Source organism: Diadema antillarum, unplaced genomic scaffold, assembly GCF_040938485.1.
Source record: "Diadema antillarum isolate AM-2024a unplaced genomic scaffold, OU_Dant_1.0 seq00000765_RagTag, whole genome shotgun sequence".
NCBI classification, from domain to species: domain Eukaryota; kingdom Metazoa; phylum Echinodermata; class Echinoidea; order Diadematoida; family Diadematidae; genus Diadema; species Diadema antillarum.
Window position 1 is genome coordinate 56,203 of NW_027271655.1, and position 19,681 is coordinate 75,883.

Below are 19,681 nucleotides of genomic sequence, written 5' to 3' on the forward strand. Positions count from 1 at the left end.
CCGGACAGGTGTATCATGTAACAAGACACTTGAAAAAAACAAAATTCTTTTCTACACGATGAGTGGACGATTTTGAGGTAATGACATCATCACCTCACTCCTTCGCATATTTATATCAACTGATGGGGAACTTCATCTATTCAGGTGGAATAGCCGTGATTTTTTTTTTAAATCACGGCTATTACTCTGACACCGAATAGTAGCTGTTTATTTTCGTCTATGAAGTGCAATTGGTCAATCAGTAGCACTAAGAATATTTCTCGCAAAAATTACTGTTTGGTAAAACCTAGCGAAACTTAGCAATTTCATAACTATCCTAATTTTTGCCCAACGATCAAATTCTTACCGCCGCGGCAGTAAAAAAGTATACCCTTTGCGAGTCCTAGGAAGAGCAAGACTTTATGTATTTACTTGCGACTCGAATAACTATTGTATATTGGTAGATAGTCATTGTCTTGTAATTACTTTGTCAACGTAGTTTGTAAGTCGTAACTCACTTAGAGTTTTGTTTTCGTTTGTTCTGTTTGTTTGCTTGTTTGTTTTGTCATTTGTTCGTTGGTTGGTTTTTGCGTGTGTGTGCCTGTGTGTATACAGGTGTGTGACTCGGGATGCATGGATCATTAAATTCTGCCTATGTTTTACCGGCTGTTGAACATGTTTCGATGTTACGCATCTGTGGAATCCGAACTTCAAATGGATAATAAAATGCTATGCAGGTCAAATTAATGTTATTTCTTCTTCTCCATGTGTGGCTGGGTGCACGTGAGGACCTACACACGCACGACTCATTACAGTTCATGATTCATACAGCCTATAGCTTTTTGCTAAGGCAGCTCGCTGTAATTTGAGGATACGCATACAGAGAGCAGTGGACATAAAATGAAGAGCTTGCTTCCAAAAGGCGAAAAATCCATCATTTTTCAATGAATTTAGCGTCTTTTGGATGCAAGTTCTTCAAATATAAACACTAAACAAAGAAAAAAGCTTCCCCCTGAAACAAATTTCTGTAATTTCTGAATCAGTAACTTCTGAGATCTTCTGAATACAGGGACATATACTTGTATTTCTTTGCTACCTTTTATGTGAAATTCAGTAGATATCAGTCGGCGATGCTTCGGTGAGCACGCCCTTAAGGCAAAATGGTCACTTTTTGAAGTTCGCAAGACCTTTTTCTTAAATTTGATTCAATGATATCGGCACAAATTTCAATTTTCTAGCAAAAGCAGGCGTGCAACTTAAAATTTATGAGCCTGCTATTGTACCATATGACTTGTGGGCAAAATTTCATGGTTGAGTGACCACGGGGTCAAAATTGCCAAGATGGCAGTTTGGACATGTTTTGCCCAAACAATGAGCACGTGGGCTTGAAACCCTGTTTTACCCTGTAGATAGACTAAATTCAGTTCCAGCGTTGTGTGGATTTCAAAATCATTCGTGGGAATTTAATAGTCTAATTTCATTTTGATAAACAGTCCGCTATTTTATGCTTCAGTGAGCATAACACATCTTAAAAATTAGGGATTCAAAACTGCCACTTGGTACGATTTTAATGGTAAATTCGTGCTTCTATATGACAAGACCCAAATTCATGTATCCAATAACTCACCGTAGCGTGAACACAAATTGTCAATGCAGTAATACATGAATATAAAAAAGTGATCGAATTTCATTTAAAACTTTTTCATGTTTTTCCAAGCAGAAATTTCGGTCAAAATGTTCATTCATGAAGTGAGGTCATGATGCCGAAGTATTACACTGACATACGTACTCAGTTCACTTCAGTTCAGTTCAGTTCAGTTCAATTCAATTCAATTCAAAGTTTATTTCATTTTTCGACAAAACATATAAGTTACACTTCTTTTGACAACAGAGAATAAGGTAAACAAAACATTATGTATCGAAAAGAACGTGAAACAGTTGAGGAGGACCTTATAGTAATTATACATTGTAGTAAAAAGACAGAAGTGATCGAAATAAAGTACATGTATAACTTTGCTTAAAGTGCGAAAAATGGAGAGACCCACTAAACAGACAGAGCTTGTAGAATGTGGGCCCCTCTGGAAAAATAACATCAATGGAAAGATTAATTGAAGCATCATAATACAAAAGGAGAGGAAAAAAGAGGAAGAAGTCTGGAAGCCCACTGAGAACTAGATTCACAGATAAATATACTTACTATCATAGACGTGAACAACATAGGACAAGACTAGACAACAAAACAACTGCTGGAGAAAAGGCTGTACGGGACAAAACGGGATGGACAAGACTAACAGACGCGAACAAACATGAAACAAAACTAGACAGCAAAACAACTACTGAAGAAAGTTCAAACTGCACCGAACCGAACTGGACTGAACTGAACAATCGTACTTTAAGTTTCGGAAAAGTGGATTAATAGGAAACATAAATTATTATATGCCTATGAAGTATTTGCAAAGTTGGGATATCCTCCCCCCCCCCCCTCCCCCCGAAAAACGCAGTATGATATATGTAATATAAACACATCGTAGATAGAGCGTTTTTCGGGGGGGGGGGGGGGTGGGAGCAGAGAGGTTGTAGCTGTTGGGTCGACTTATACGATAACTTGTATTTTGTATCTGCAAATTTAAGGGGCTAGAGAGGATTATAATGCCATCATTCCTTTATGTACTATTCATGTGGTTGTGGAATATAAAGAATCGAAACATTGAGATTCACTTTATTGTTTATCTTACATTCATTGAAACTTCTGTCGTTCTCTGTGTTTGAATTTGCCTATTTTTCAAAATCAGTACTTTAAGTTGACCGTCATGTGATGAGCAAAATGAGCTTGACAGAAAAAGCAACAAGCTTTTGACGCATGTAATTAACATGATTGAAGGGTTATTATTATTTTTTTTTTTTTGGAAAGAACGTTATACAGATACTAGTGCGTATTTTATCATGAATTCATAATACGTGTATACTGTGATGGGTCAATGCCTGACTTTTCGCTTTTCATATCTATTGTTTGCAAAATGATTGTGTTAGCACATCAATAAGAACAAAAGTTGTGACTGTACATTTGTGTGTGTGTGTGTGTGTGTGTGTGTGTGTGCTCCAATCCTACAACAACTCGGAAGTTATCTTACACATTTTAAATATGTTCGTAGAATTGGACTCACCCCCCCCCCCCCCCCACAGAAAAAGTCTGTTCAATGTTATTATGCTGTGGATTTGATATAAGTAATTTGCATATTGCGTTGCTTAGTCACACGAGCCATCGATTTCTGCATCGTTTTCCTTCTCCTATTTGCCAGTGTGGTACATATTATGTAACAATCCCTGGATTCTTTAAGAATTTTTTAAACCATCTTTCTATTTCTTTCCCCCCTTTTTTTTCTCTCTGTCTATGTATATTCTAACTATAAAAAAAAATCGTATGTATATTTATATATATATATAATTATATATATATATATATATATATATATATGCGTTTGTGTATGTATATAATATGTATGCATGTATACAATACTTGCTGTTGCTGTATCTATGGCATCAGTGTAAATGATACCATTCCGTCTCTCAGAGATCTTGTTTATCTAAACTTTTCACGTAGGGAAATATGCGAGTTGGAATAGAGAATAGGCAGAAAGACCAGGACAAATCGACTATACTCTCCCCATTTGCTGAACATGAGCGCATATTCCCTCAAGTTAGAATAAGAAAGAAAGAAACCAAATACCATGCTTTGATTCCTGTACACTGTATTGGAGCTTTGTAGGAGGCTAGTCGGATAAAAGACACATGGAACCATACCTTCTTGTATACATGCTTCCGTTTTAGAGAACTTTATCAGGCCATGTCGCTCGGTATATCGGACTGCTGTTCAGACGTTCCACTTTTTCTATCGTAACGGTGAAGATGACGCCTGTCCGGAGATCAGGAGGTCGTAGGTTCGAATCCTGCTCGAGTATGTACGCCCATGATTTTTTTAATCATGGCTACTATAGGTTTTCCCATCCATTTTCGCACTTTTGTCATTCAATTTCAAAGATTTATTATTCAATTTCGTCCCGAGAAGCAGGTGGAACGCAAATCCTAACTTCAATTTCGTCAATTGTCATTGTAATTCGTTTTTCGTCAAACATTTTCGAAGACATAGCATTCAGAATCGTCAATTGTCATTCAAATTCGTCCCTCCCGCTGACGGATTGCAGAATCCTTTTTCACACAATTTCATGAATTTTTATTCAAATTAGTCAGATATTGTCGATTCTTTATTTTGATGATTAACCAACTTTAAGCCGACATATTTTTACTTTCTCTCGTAAACTGTATCGTCACACATTATTCCCTAACCATTTGCTTTAACAATACAAACGAGAAACAAGACTGCCAACGAAAATGATTGAAGGATAAACGACAGTCAAAAGTCATAACCCAGGACAGTATGTCAGTATCACATTTTGAATTTTAACTCGTAATGTTCAGGTTTTCGCATCATAATGCATGAAGCAGAGTTTAAATTTTGTACTCTGGAAAGCAGGAAACATAATTATGTTATCCATTCCTTGACATTAAACAGGCGACAATTCTTCACTTAAATTTTGTCTTTAATCATGTTTGCCTAGAAATCGTTTGTCAGTGTTTTCGTTTGCGAGACGGTATACGTCTGTTTGTATCAGTGTGTACTCGGATTGCTTGTGTGTGTGTCTGTATCTGTGGTTCTGTGTGTGTGTGTGGGGGGGGGGGGCACTTGTGTGTATGTTAACTCCTGAATGTAAAATGTGAACGGTTACAGAAAAAAAAAACAATACATGAATGACTGGAAAATCACACCGGGTAGAGATATGAGACGAATATGAATGAAAATTTAACGAAAATGATTGACAAAAGACGAAATCGATCCTGCTGTTTTGAGTGCTGAGAGTGAGACTGACGAATTTGAATTGTAAATGACGAAAATGTATGCCAAATGACTAAATTGTATGGACTTTATTTGAAAATGAACGACGAAAGACTAATTTGAAAGTAAGATTGGCCTACTCCCGACATTCCTCGACGAAATTGAAATAAAAATTTGTGAAATTGAAATGAAAAAACCTATACTAAAACACTGATCAATTCAGTGCTTATTTACGTCGATATAGGGCAATTTGTCAACCAGTTGCAATGAAAAGTGAACATGTTTATTTAAGCAACAATGACAATATACTTTGGAGGATTTGACATCATGAACTGCAAATAATATGATCTCGATCATTATCACAGTTTCGTGAAAAAAAATGAAGTTTATCAGTCCATTTTATTTTTTGTTTAATCGTGATGACGCTTTTAGTGTAAAGGTATGTGAATTCATTCTGTTTATCGTGAAATGGAATTCTCGTCATATTTCCGGGGGGGGGGGGTTGTCTTGTCTTGAATTGTCTTGGATGATATGAAATGCGTTGAATAACATCCCTGATTGTCCTATAAAGGTTACAAGAAGAAAGTATCTCTCTGCTTCGTTTTGTTTTGCTTTGTTTTATTTTTTTGCTTTGTTTTATTTTTGTTTTGTTTGTTTTGTTTTGTTTTTGCTCAAAGAATATTTGCACAAGTGACATTTCATGAGCAAAACAAATCGATACTGCCAACAACGTCACAATTACGTGACCAAATGACTAATCGACCGTGTCACGACAAAGGTTGTCGTTCTATTCATGGATTCTAGATTCTTGTGAACGTTGATAGAACGGTCATTGGCTTGTATACAGTTCCGCTCATCAGTTCTGTCATGTTTCACTCAATCTAGTCAAAAAGAATTATTGATCTCAGACAGCAAGAACACTACAAAATATTCACCAGAAATGCTCAATTTTGAAATCTTTCTCTCAGTCCATAAGGTAAACGGCCTCCATGTATTGATTTTGTTGTGGTTTGTTTTATTTTTTTTTTTTACTTGTTGCTGCGTCGATAACTTACCCCAGGCGGAATGGGTGTGAACGAATCGCGATTCATCAGCTGATCGCTAGATAAACATTTTGCCAGAGAATTGGATCCGTATCAAATCTTCGTTATCAAAATTATCAAAATATTTTCTTACCGGGGTGATTTCAGAAGAATGCATGGATATAGTTACAAAGTCGACCTGTTTAAGTCTTACTCCGGAGAGCCTAAGCTTTGTGATTTTATTTTCTTTGAATTATCCAATATCTGCGGGTGTTGACCGGCGTCTGAGGTTTGAAAAGAAAGCACACATACAGAGAGGGAGAGAGATGGAGAGAGGGAGAGGGAGAGACATACACACACACACACACATACACATACACACACACCCACACACACACGCCACCTCACACACTTGCCAGCAAAAAGAGATTATTTTTCTGCTCTCAAGGCATCACTTGTTGAGCATTGTCATTCTCCAGCGTGGCATGTCACGCGTACGGCAGTGGAAGATTTCGCTCGAAGACTGTGGGCAAGACTAACCGTCACGTGCAGCAGCATGCGCGAAATCTACCGACGTTCACCGCAAAAATATGACTTGTTGAAACGTTATACCTTCGAAAGTATTTAATCGATTTCGCATAATAACTGGTGCTTGTATCCATGTGAGGATTTACATATGATCATCTTCTTTTCTCTTTGCCATTGCGAAACTGTTTTTTTCCTTTTTCCATCTCCTTCTTCTTACTTTTTTCCTTCGTTTTATTTTGCGTCTTTCGAGAGCCGGGAAAACGGACTAATGGGCCGCGGCAGAACCGGTAATCGAAGCCTGGTGGTGGCAAATGCGTCAGAAGACATTAGTTTTGTAATGAAAGTGGCACCACCGATTTGTAGTGTCGTATGTGTTTCTCTTCGTTAGACAAAGTGACAGTGACTTTGGAGATGGGTTTGGTTTGGATTTTTTTCCCACAGTCCGGCAAAAGATTATGAGTTTCCATAATGACCGATGGGCGGTTTAACGATGCCCGGGAACCGAAACGAGACATGTTTGGAATGTCCTATTATCACTTCATCATCGCTATGGGGCCGTTTTAATCTGGGCCTTGTTGCATGATGAAATAGTTGTGATTATTGTATGACAACAGCGAAGTAAGAAGCAAACGTCTGTGAACAGTATAGTGAAACATTGTACCATAACATTACAAACAACATAATGAGGTAGAGTGTGGTTTGTGCAATTGGTACGGTGTGACAAATACATACTGAAATGTTTCCTTGGAGCTGGACCCTGGTGAAAGATTTACGGACTGAATATTTCCCATGTAGACATAGCTGTCGACCAACCCGCCGTGGGAAAATCGTATTAACACGTCACGCTATAGAAAAACCATTATTGACACATAACTTATAATTAACACTGATTGCGAGACGCCCTCACCGTATATCACGAATCGATATTGGTAACAACTCATGTTAATTAGTTTCCCACTGACGGGCTTAATTTATATTGTATTGAAAAATTAATTTATATTGTATTGAAAAAAAAATCCTTTTTCGGACGAGTGTAAGAGAAATGAAAAAAAAAATTGTATCACTTTGGATTATGTCAACTTTTTCTTTTCTTCTCTTTGTGATGATGGAAATAAATAAACTATTGAATTGAATTGAATTGAAAAAATAATTGAAATGATATTGAAAGCAACCTGAGGTAGTTCTGCGTGTAACTAGCCCGCGTTGCCGTCGAGGAAAAAAAGAAGAAAAAAAGATGTGTTACTTGCCTCATCATGTAAGTATAAGCTGGTGTAGGGATACAGTTGAAGAGTTGGGCCACGTTTAGCTAAAGATCATACTCGCATACATCAAAGATTGATACCGATACACCCACATATTTCACTTATACATTCCACTACGATAACTGTTTGTGAAAATGGGCGAGAAAAGAGAAAGATGGAAAAGGAAAAAAAAGACGAAAAAGGTGAGAAAAAAGAAGGAAAACTGCATGAGAAGGTGGTAACGCACATGACAACGTTATACCGCAATGTTAAGACCCAGTGGATGCTTTCGTTTATTTCTCGATTAGAATACAACATTACAACATTATCATCATTTTTATTTTTGCTTCTTCTCGCACTGTTAGCAAAGGAAGAATACAAGATAAAAGAATACTTTCAGACTTCGAGGTGTTAATTCCTTCCCAAAGCTCATATTTCATACATGATGATAACACGGAAAATGTCGACACATTGCGATGATCGTATTGTATTATGATGACGTAGACACTTAACCGAGCGCACACAAAGTCGATGACTATACCTTGGTACATAGGAATGATGCATTCAGTACGGGTCGTATAGCTGCTAGCTGCGAGTACACTACCAAATACCCTCGGGATTCATAAAAAAAGAGAGAGAGAATTGATACAAAAGATGCACTTAAAATTTCCAGTGATCATTGATTTGAAATGCCAATTAATAGTCTGGTACAGTGGAGATTGCTGAGCGTATTTCTGTTAGATTAGCAAGATGTCACTCCGCAGACGATCGAAGGAATTGGCGGGAAAGCTTGTTTTGCTTGAAAAGAACTTAAAAATAAATCTAGATTTCAATCGATAGGATAGACAGAAACAGATAAGGAAATTTTCAGGAGACGATCGGATATAGATTTATTATACTTGTACAAAGTTAGTCGAAACAGTTTGTGTTGAACTGCTGTAATGGGTGTCCTTCTGTAACTGTTGGTATATGTTATCATGAATTTCATTATCAGAGAATATTATACTGTCAAATATCGTTTAACAAGAACTTTATAGCATCACAGGAGAGAGGTACACTTTATGTGTAATGCGCTGTTTAAGTTATTAATTATTTGTATCATTTTTTCACATTTTTTAAACTTTGCGTTGATGCACAAGTTAGACTTTTGTTTTCAAATTTTTGATCATAACTCCAGTTGCGATACAATAACCGATATCAAAGGCACAATGCCATATATCATGTACAAAAGTTTTAGGCGTCTCAGTTTCAACGGTGAATCAGATGAAATAGCGCTTTATAAACAATCAAACATTCTGACGTCACATGCTTGTTCATAGTAACACAGTTAAGGTGGGGATTTTTTTTTTTTGGGGGGGGGAGGGGGGAGGGGGAGGGGGAGTGGAATTGCCATTGCCATCAGTGAGAAATGAAATGATAAAGAGCCATGAGGGAACATGAATTGTTCATAACATCCATCACGGAACAATGTCAGCGTTATAAATTACTGTTGCTCTAAAGGGGAAAATTATAATTACCATGCTCTTCCTGTATAATACCTCGCCTATTTCAATAAGTTACAGACATATAGTTATTGTCATCATACCCATGGGACAAATTTCACTAAGTGCGAATACGAGAGACAAAGAGAGAGAGGGGGGGGGGGGGGAGAGGAGGGAAGTGTTTTATGTGTATGTGTGTATAATATGCATGCGTGTACTATTGTGTGTGTAGGATTCGTGTGTATTTTTGTCCCTCCGTGTGTATGTGTGTGTGTGTGTGTGCTGAAAGAGTGGTATGATATTTTGTAAGAGCGTGTGAAACGTCTAATTTCATTACACATCGAAACATATAAATTCTTTCAAAATACACGGAGATTAAAAATTTGCAATACATGATTGTGTTGATAGCATTATCTCACGAAGCGACCTTTAAGGATATTGTTGACAGATAACGATACGTATAATGAAATACAGCCCTCAAACAGCTCAGTTTCATAATGGTGTTCACTTTATTTTATGAGCACTTTTATGATTGCATTTAATGTGAAATGAATGAATTTTGCCAAAGACGCTTTGGAAGTATCTGCATCAGAGCAACTTCTTATAACAACAGATACTCCGAGTTTCTTTTGTTTTCCGACACTGCAACTAATTTAGCAAAGAGCAGTCAAAAGCCAGTTTCCAAGTGTATATAGGAATGAGTAAATGACAACGGACACAACTTCATTAATGAACTACAGGGGGGTTTACGTTTATTTCTAAATGCATATTGTTAATAATGTTGTTTTAAACTAATATCAATCAGTTAGCATAAGATTAATCACTATTCCTTCTGATTTGCTTTGCTTTTTTTTAGTTAAAGTGCGCATAAGTATACATTGCTACACTGGATAATGGTTACAGTGAACTGTTGCTTCATTATTAAAATAATGTTCAACAACAATCCCAAGAGTGAATATTGTATTATACATTGCGTATGTCTGTATTCTGTGTGCTTGAGAGAGATGAAGAGAGAGTGAGAGAGCACTACGTCACATTCAAGAGATTGAAGACTATTCAAAAAGTTTTTACAACGTCATTGTCAGCATTCTTGACAGATGTCCATTATGCTATTTAGTGGTGATATTTATCAAATCCAGTTTGTGATTACTGATTTTGTGTCGCTTAAACTGAACGATCGCATACAGATAATGATCATTAAATTCCACAATGAACACCATGTAGTATTGTTACAGGTATACCACGTGATTCAAAATGTCACAACTTAAAAGTTTATCGCAGCTTTGTCTATGTAAATGCTGCAGAACATGTTATCATTAATTCACCTTTCCTTTTTATACCAACTTCTGTTTTCGGAAGCAATCCGTCTGCGTTCCGTCATGTGACGTTGTACATGTCTTTCCAGCGAGGTTCTCTGAATATGGTACCGCTCTCTAAGCCTGAAATGACTGTGACACCGTTGCACATGATCTTTGGCACGATTTGGATTTCTCGCTTCTTGTCAGCCTTTCCCGTCACAAGGATCAGCAGCAGACATATCAAGCATTCCAACAGCCTGTGTAGCGTCTGGAAGGCGAGCCACGGCCAGGGGGCGGGCGTTACATTCGATTTTGAGAGGGCACCCACAGCCGCGTAGAACTTGACCCCAATGCACAACCCGCCAACCGCGGCGCAAACGGCCAGTAGCCGCGCAAAGCTACGGAGCAGACTCCTGTCCACGTTGAGTACTGTCCTGCTGAGGCCTTTGATGATCTTGATGGAGATCATGGCAAACCCTACCATGACCATGGTGCCCCAGGCGATGAAGAACACTTGGCAGAGGAGGAGAAGAAAGAGGCTCTTCTCACTGTACACCACCGCCCAGTCGGCTGCGATGACCAGCGCCGTGTAAGCTATCAGGCAACAGCCCATGCCGATGCCGTTCTTGTAGTTCGAAGACAGCGACTTTCCTCGATGGCACGCATTGGTAGTCGCCAGGAGTACGGCGAGGAGTACGGTGAAGGCGCTGATCAAGCACGGAAGCGCCAAAGACCACAGGATTTTGGCAATGATGGGCGGAAAGACCCCGTTCGAGTTGTAGGCGTCGATAAACATGACAGTTGCTCGCAGGAGACTGAAGATGAAGATTGCTACGTAAAAGCACAACTTGAGGTGGTAGCCGTTGGTATACCTGCCTGTTTTAAACGAGTACAACTTGGCGAATCGAAATGCTGACGCTACGACAAATGTCAAGAAAACTGTCGCGAAGCAGTACACATGGATCCCCCAAGTCGACTTCCACTCTAGCCTGGCGACTCTCCAATTCGGCACCGGCTCGCCCCATGGAACGGGTTCAAACGGCGATGGTTCAGCAGTACTAGGCGTATCCATTGTGTCAAACATCCACAAGAACAAGAAAGATGCAAATAATCACTAATATAATAATAATAGTAATAATTTTACGCTGGTGACCGTGGACCGAGACGACATCAATAACCTGTTCCGCAAAGAGTATTGTCACTGAAAGTGCATTACGTGCTGGCTTGTTCGCTACCAATCGCTGAGTACTGCAAACAATGAACACAGTCCATACATCAGTTCAACTAGGATTCAATTACGCCATGGGCGAATTCACGAGCCCAGAGCATCGTCACAACGCTCTCTGTCAACGCCACTTCTTCATACTTCACAACTGAGTGTCCGAAATACGTTCTGCTGATTCGAAACCGTCCTACATCGCCACCGCTGCTGTATCGCAAATCGAAGGCAACATTGCAGTTTGCTTGAATGTTAATCTTTTGGATTTGTTGTCGCTGAAGTCCGCTAATATTAAAGATATAGTTCGAGGAGTCGGTTCGCGCTCTCACAAACATGAAAACTTTCGTAGAGATGAGTCAATCTATCATAGTAGATTCAATTCAGAGAGAGGGAGAGAGAGGGAGGGAGAGAGAAATTAGGAAAAGGTCAGTGCAAGGTAATCACTTATTAATCGCGAGATTTTTCCACAAGGAGATAGAAAATGAATTAGCGGGGGCGGCGTGTGCCTTCAAAGTAGCTCACTATATGGTCGGCGGCAAGCTAAATTGACCGTGGATGAAATATCTTGTTAACCTTTTGTGTGCTCTTAGTGCTGACTGACACAGGAATACCCATAGCGTTGTACACACTGTTCAAATTCACTGGCAAAGAAAGGGCTCATTTGACCGTTGATCAAAATATTAGCATTTTATCTGCGTCACAATGAAACATTTTTATCTCATAATTCAATAAACTTGACACAGTTCCATATATTATTTGTGCGGTGAGAATAAGCCAGTTCGGTGTTCCACTTTGCACGTGGGTAGAAAAAGAATTATTCGAGCCAACAGGGCATGTTGGTTTTTAAATTCACTGAGATAAGCATCTGTGACATAATGATTATCAAAGTAATACTTATAAATTGCTCTTGCAAGCACATCCATCTGACAGCAAAAGTGGTGTTTGGCAATATCAATAGAAAAAGATTGTTAATGCATTCAGTGCTAAATAATGGATGCTTTCCAAACAGTTAACTGACGGATCATTCTAGTCACGTGGTCCGCGCAAGTTCATCCGTTGTTTGAAGATAATTGATGAATTCCATACGTTGTTGTGTCGGGCAATCTTATTCATTAGGCAGCTTTGAAAACGAGCGAAGTGTGTAACTAACTGAAGTCAATTTTGTACACATGTGCACATGCTCTAACTCTGAAATGACTTATTGATGAAAATTTTTGATCTCATTTTGTCAATCACGAAGATATGAAAGAGAGAGAGAGAGAGAGAGGGAGAGAGAAATAAACCGTATTATGATTACAAGCAAATAACAAACTGATAAAGTGAGGTAACAAGAATAAAATTGCTATTTGAGAATAACCACTAAGCTTTATGTAAAAAATAAAGAAAGAGAAATGTACAATTATGTCCAATCTATTATGATTACCTTTGAACCACTGGGAAGCGGAGATGGCCACCCGTGCAGCCGGGCGTTGCCTCGTCCCGATTTCGACGGCGAAGTTGCCCGGTTCTCGATGGTTACAAGTCAGTTGGATCCATCTCTTGATAAGTTCTTCATGTCTTTACAATCAGGCAGTGGCTTACGCTGACTGAGAAATACAAAACCGTCGCAAGTCTCGTTTAGGTTGCAATTTATTGAATTTTGGAATGACCACTAAGATTGAAAAGAAGAAGAAAGATCCTCACACAATTATTTGGACACCTGCCACTATTTCCGAATTTTCAGTTATTTGTTGGCAACAGGACAGTTGTTGAAAGAAATCTTCTAATTAAAAAAAAATAGTAGTCATGCCCTCTTTAGAAATTCAGGGAAAGATAAGCGATGATAAGCGATAAACTTCTGTAGAATTGAGTGCGACAGAATTTCTTGAAAGAACTTTTCTAAACAACAACAAGCATGACTTTGGTGGCATGCTTACGCCTGTTTCAAACAAGAAAATGCATCAAAACTGTGTTTTGTCGAAGGATATATGCAGCGCATGAGAGGACACGCGAGCCGCCTCGGCCACTCCTTACAGCACGTGACCACATACGCCACGATGACATACTGGGGTTAGTTATTTTCGTGCCTCGCGATCGTATGCGATACCACGTGAAAGCCTTTTTTTCCTGTCTCTTGCTTTTTCTACTATACTTTTGTTTTTTCCCCATTTGCGTGGTGTTTTTGTTTTTTTTCCCAACCAATATAAGTCGTAATCTGTCATTCTTTGATTTCACGCGCCTTCTGAAGACAACAAAACAGCCGCGAAATGGATAATTGGCACGGAGTTTTGATATCCTATCCGCAGGTAGGTGTGTGTGTGTGTGTTTTGCGAAGCCATTTGTCGACACCTGATTCTTATTTCTTGCAGCTCTCGTAGCATTAAGCACCATGGATAAGGACACGCCCAACGACATGTGGAATAGAAGCACGTTACACAGTACTCGATCCGATATGTTCCACAACGACTCACAGATGATCCAAACGCCTGGCGGCGCATATTTATATTACGATATGCTAATGGAAAAGTATCAGGTGTGCCAACGAGAATAGGTTGTCGTGGAATAAGCCGTCATCTCCATACGAAAAGTGATCGATAGATTTCTTTCTTTCTTTCTTTCTTTCTTCCTTCTTCCTCCTCCTCTTCTTCTTCTTTTATTTAAAGTATAAAGTAGCTTTTCTTCTAAAAATGGAAACAAGCCTTACAGCTTTCAGCTCTATAAGTATGAAATTAATAAGCACTGTGAAAATAACAAAAATATCGACACTTTTCATGTATATTTTCTATTTCTATTAGTGTCCCTTCCAACTCCGTAGTCTAATACCTGTCAGTGCAAGAAAGTCTGTAATTTGGATTTTAGAAAAGTGCACCACTACATGAGAAATCTTCATCAGTCAATGGCTAAAGGCATGCATTAAAAAAAAGATATATATATATATATATATATATATATATATACGTTTATTTTGGTTAAATTGTCTCTCTACCGGCTCGATACAAGGTCTAATGTGGATTCTGAGCAAAGATTTCTTTTCTGGAAACGTTTGGATCACTCAAATAAAAACAGATTTAGGCCTACGATCTGTGTGACCTTGGTTTCGGAAACGGTTGCGACACAGTTTGGTGCTCCTTTCTACAAGTCCAAAAACATAAGCGAAAACACAAAAGTTAACGAATCAAGACTGCACGATACATTTGGGTTTCAGTTCTTGCCTTTCATTTTAGAATTTACTAAGGTATATAGTTCGAACATAATTCATGAATCATGAGTATGCACCTTTCAATCGCGTAGATGAGCGTGACGAATTGAATATGCCAATCGGGCATCCGATACTGAATTTGCACTTAGCTGTGATGCACGTCTATTTAGCGGTCGTTGTGTTGTTGTTGTTGTTGTTGTTGCTGTTGCTGCTGCTGCTGCTGCTGCTGTTGTTGTTGTTGTTTCGTCCACTGACTAAATTTAAACCATGGATTTAATTTAAATCATACTCTACTGAATGCAGTGCTTCTTAATGGGCATCAGCTCTCATCTTCCACTATTGATAGCATAGGCCGGAATTCACATACTGTGTATATAGTTGGTACACAGTTCATGAATTATGCACATTTCGATCGCCTAAAATACGAGCATGACACATCGACTGTGTACGCCGATTGGACATTTAATGCTAAATGTATATTAACACTGTCATGTAAGAGGTACGGCTTTTTCCTTTTGGTTGCCCATGGAAAAGATTTAAACCATGGATTTGGTTCAAAATGATACCTTACTGAATTCGGGCCACTGCATCTAATGGAAATTGCACCAACCTGCCGAATGATTTCTTCGTCCTTATTTTCTAGATTTTAAATCGAATTAACGTCTCAGATTTCTGTGAGCGTGAGTGCACGTGGTACTTTATTTCCATCTGACGTTCAAACGGTGATCATGCAGAGTTCTAAAAGTTCAATAAATGACTGAAAATTAAATTTACTCCTCATCACTTGTACTGAAAAACCTTCGACCATCTCTACGAGCCTGAATGTCTACCGTTAGCCTGTATAATACAAGTACCCCTGTATGTATGTTACATTACAATATGGCTAAATGAATGAATAATTAATCAATAAATTAATTAATTGATTAATCAATCAATTAAATTAATAAATAAACAAAAAGTTATATATATATATATATATATATATATACAAACATACATGTATATACATACATACATATACATAAATATTGAATTTCTTGCTTTTTGCAGCATTTTAACATCTAATGTAGATAGCTGAGATTCATCTCCGATCGGACTCGATTGTATAATTACTCTCAATCTTCTCAAACTAAAGTCTAGCTTATCAAAATTCTCACAGTCTCCCTGACATGATGTTTTAGAAGTTAAGACGCTTGAATAATCCTTTGAGTATTTTATCCATTATATTCATGCTAACTTAGGTAAGCTTGCGAAACTTACACGCCAGTCAAATTCAACTTCCCTTTGAATGGAACAACCAATAATACTCCATTGGGCATCGTCTGGTAATCACATCCAAAAATAAATTCTAAACCGTTAAAAGGTTTGTTTAGTTCTTTCTCATCTAGTAACGTCATCGGGCTCTACTAGAATTGTCCGTGCGTATTCGGTGATTCCTAAATACGTGCAATTCAGCAGAAGAGATTTTAATACTAATACTCGCTCCATCATTACCCGGTAAGTGAAGATTAACTGACAACAGCTTTAAGTACTATAGAAGAGAAACCGACTACATTAGAGGCGATTAAACGGCAATGCATTTAACCTTCTTTCAACTTTGTTATCTCATTCGACGTGTACTTTGACGTCAAGATTCTGGAGTATATTTCCTTCTTCGTTCCCTGCGCTCGCTCTTCGTCGCTTTTGCTCTATCTGTCTCTCGTATCTTTCTTTGTATAGCGGCATTTATATCAACTCTGGCAATCAACTCCTTACGGTCCTTCGTTAAAGTGGCTTTATTTTTCACAGCAGCTTCTGAGAAAACGATGTTGATTGCATTACAGAAAGACAAAGGAAAGGAGTAGCAAAAGTAATGCTGAAGTCTGCTCGTCACCAACTCTATGTAGCTCTAAACGAAAGTTTAACATCCAGTTCAACATCTGCCTTTGGCCACCGTGTACCATCACCTTAGTGTTCTGACATATGGTGCGTTTCAACGAGGTTTGTTTGTTTGTTCGTCTGCTTTCTCGGTCGGTCGGTTGGCATGGTTGGTTACTTGTTGTTGTTGTTGTTGTTGTTATATTATTATTATTATTATTATTATTATTATTATTATTATTATTATTATTATCATTATTATCATTATTATTATCATTATTATTAATATCATTATTATTATTATCGTTATTATCATTGTTTTTGTTGAAGGGAGGGGGTAGTGAGAGAGATGAGGAAGAAGGTTGGGGAAAGGGAGGGGAAGGATCATGCATGAGAGTAGTGAAAACCTGATTTTGATTAAGCTGTGTCCAGATAATTACATTCTCGACAATACCTCTCGGCAAATGTTTCAATACTCGGGATTAATCTTGTCTTCGCAAGCTGTCACAAACCTTGTAGATGTGGGCGATCAGAAAGATAAACACTTTGAAACGTCATCAAACATCTGTTGCAGGGCACGATGTCTTTTCATTAACCCTTATCCCACTACACAAAAGAAAGAACAAGTAAAATGGTGCTCATTGGCTTAAATTGCAGAGCTCACTTGTGCAAATATATCAGCAACGGACAAGGAGAACACGGCCAGAAATCAGAAAAATATCACAATTTTGCTAACACGTATTGGGACTTACACTGTATTTTGAACAATTCTTGTGTAAACGTCGAAATTCAAGTCGAGATGGTGACTCTATGGAAAGTGCTGCTGACAGCACTGACGTTCATCTTCATTTTTCAAGAGGTAAGAGAAGTGACTGGAATAAGTGTATCAATCATATTATTTAAGTTTTAACAGATATCCAGATATTTCAGTTGTGATATGATTCGAAGTGAAATGGAATCACAACAATCAATTCAATTCAATTCAATAGTGTATTGTCGTGCAATGTCGTGCAATGTTTCGGTTGAGTGAACTTGTAAAGGACGAAAATGATTCCTGTGGACCAGGCGTTATTTTCAAAGAATGTTGTCATGGTTACACTGGTATTAATATTAGTGATACTATTCAATTTCAATTTCACTATCGTCTCGTAGACGAGGACACCTGTGCATATGCACTCACTATGATAATAAAGTTCTTCTTCTTCTTCTTTTAACTCGATATGACAGTATCAATTCTTACAGTCACAATATTGTGGCTTCATGTTCCCCATGCTAAGTTGTGTTGGGATATTCCCAAGGGCCACGGATATGCATTTCACTCAACGTGTCCAATAATGTAGGGATAAATACCACAAAATATTACAGTAAACATCTTTCTTTACTATACACACCATATAGAAAGTTTCAGGAACAATCAGATGATGCTACGTGTGATAATAATGATGGCAACAATTATAATAATTCATTTCCTTTCATTTCATTTCATTTTATTTCGTGATGATAATCATGCATGGTAACTTGGTAATGAGAAGAATATCATAACAACAATGAAACATGTAATTAATGTGATGGTAAATATTGCATTGTGACAGCGGTAGAGAGTTGTTTGGCTTAATTTGAAAGATGTGGGCTTGCGAAGTCGACGTCGAATGCGACCACGGAATCGTAGACGAGGAAACTTGTCGATGTGTCTGCAAAACGGGATGGTGGGGTGATCGGTGCGACGGTGAGTATGTCGGCCTACAAGATTGTATTTAAGTTTCTGTCTTTCTAGCTACATTGATGTTTGTGATGGTGGTTCGATTCTTCGACATCGCGCATCAATGTTATCCCAGACAGACCCTTCAGAAGAGCTGCTGTGTCCATGAATCATGCAGCCTTTCATCCTCAAGGCAAACGGAAATTGATTATCCATTCTTCCTTCGCTTGTTGAATACCAAGAGCAGGCATACAACAAGTTAATTTCTTTTTTCCCTCACCTTTCTTCCGGCAATGTCCAGAAGTTTCGTAATTATCGACACATGCGATAGAATACTCACCAGGCCGATTCTTTCATTAATGTCGGGCCTCTTTGTTGCAGATTCAATTACTTGTATGCCCTTCACGTTTGCAGGTTTGAAGGAATCGAAAATGCCACAAGTTGAATACGTGTTGCCTTTGGGAAATGGTTAGGCTCCTGTTACGTAAAGATTCGATAAATAATGGATGAGAACATCGATAAAAATCGACTCTGTGCACGTCCACAGTCTCATGACTTATAATCGTCTTCTTCCTCAAACATGCTTATTAACTTCGTTGCTAGGCAACGCCCGCAAAGTCGGGGCCGCACTTTTTGTGCTAGTTTTCTTGAAGTAACTCGTTCTATTCCTCTCAGAAAGAAAGAAAGAAAGAAAGAAAAAATGAGGGATACTTTGCTCAATCACTTCCTTCCAGTTCATGGAACATAACCATACTCACACCTATCTTTCCTACCTATAGCGGTTTCTTATGCACCTTGCAAAAGTAGGCTTGCTAAGGTTAACCATCCCACGCAGCTATTGTGCTCATGGATGTAAAGAAGACCCTTCACAGATCATGGTAATACATTTATGTAATGGGAAATTTGGTACGAGAAAATATTATGTGGTGATTCCTATAATATTTAACTTGAGATGATGAACGATTCTCCATGGTCCATTCATGTTTGATCCTTTCACAACATTTAATACAGATTGTATAGATCAATATGTTATAGAAAAAAATGCAGTTACCAATTTCATTGTCAAAAGGTGGTGAATAATGATAATGATCATTACCTTTAGATACAATTAGAATTTCTGGATGGATACCAACAGACAATGTAGGAAGAAAAGAAGCAGAAATCCTTTTCTTTAGTAATAAATAGATATGATGATTATATCATAATAATTATTAATGAATAAATATAATAATTTTACACAGCACAGCAAGAGTTAAGCCTTATTTGAAACCTACAATTATGTGAACTA

At 38.1% G+C, this 19,681-nt stretch overlaps 1 protein-coding gene across 1 annotated transcript in view; it reads left to right on the plus strand.

Annotated features, from left to right (window-relative positions):
• Positions 1-18,317: 18,317 nt before the first annotated feature.
• The window catches only part of LOC139738701 (uncharacterized), a 29,034-nt gene continuing 27,670 nt past the window's right edge, over positions 18,318-19,681 (plus strand). Inside the window, exon 1 of the mRNA XM_071649336.1 lies at positions 18,318-18,420. Coding sequence (XP_071505437.1) covers positions 18,318-18,420 — 103 coding nt within the window. The remainder of the gene's footprint in view (positions 18,421-19,681) is intronic.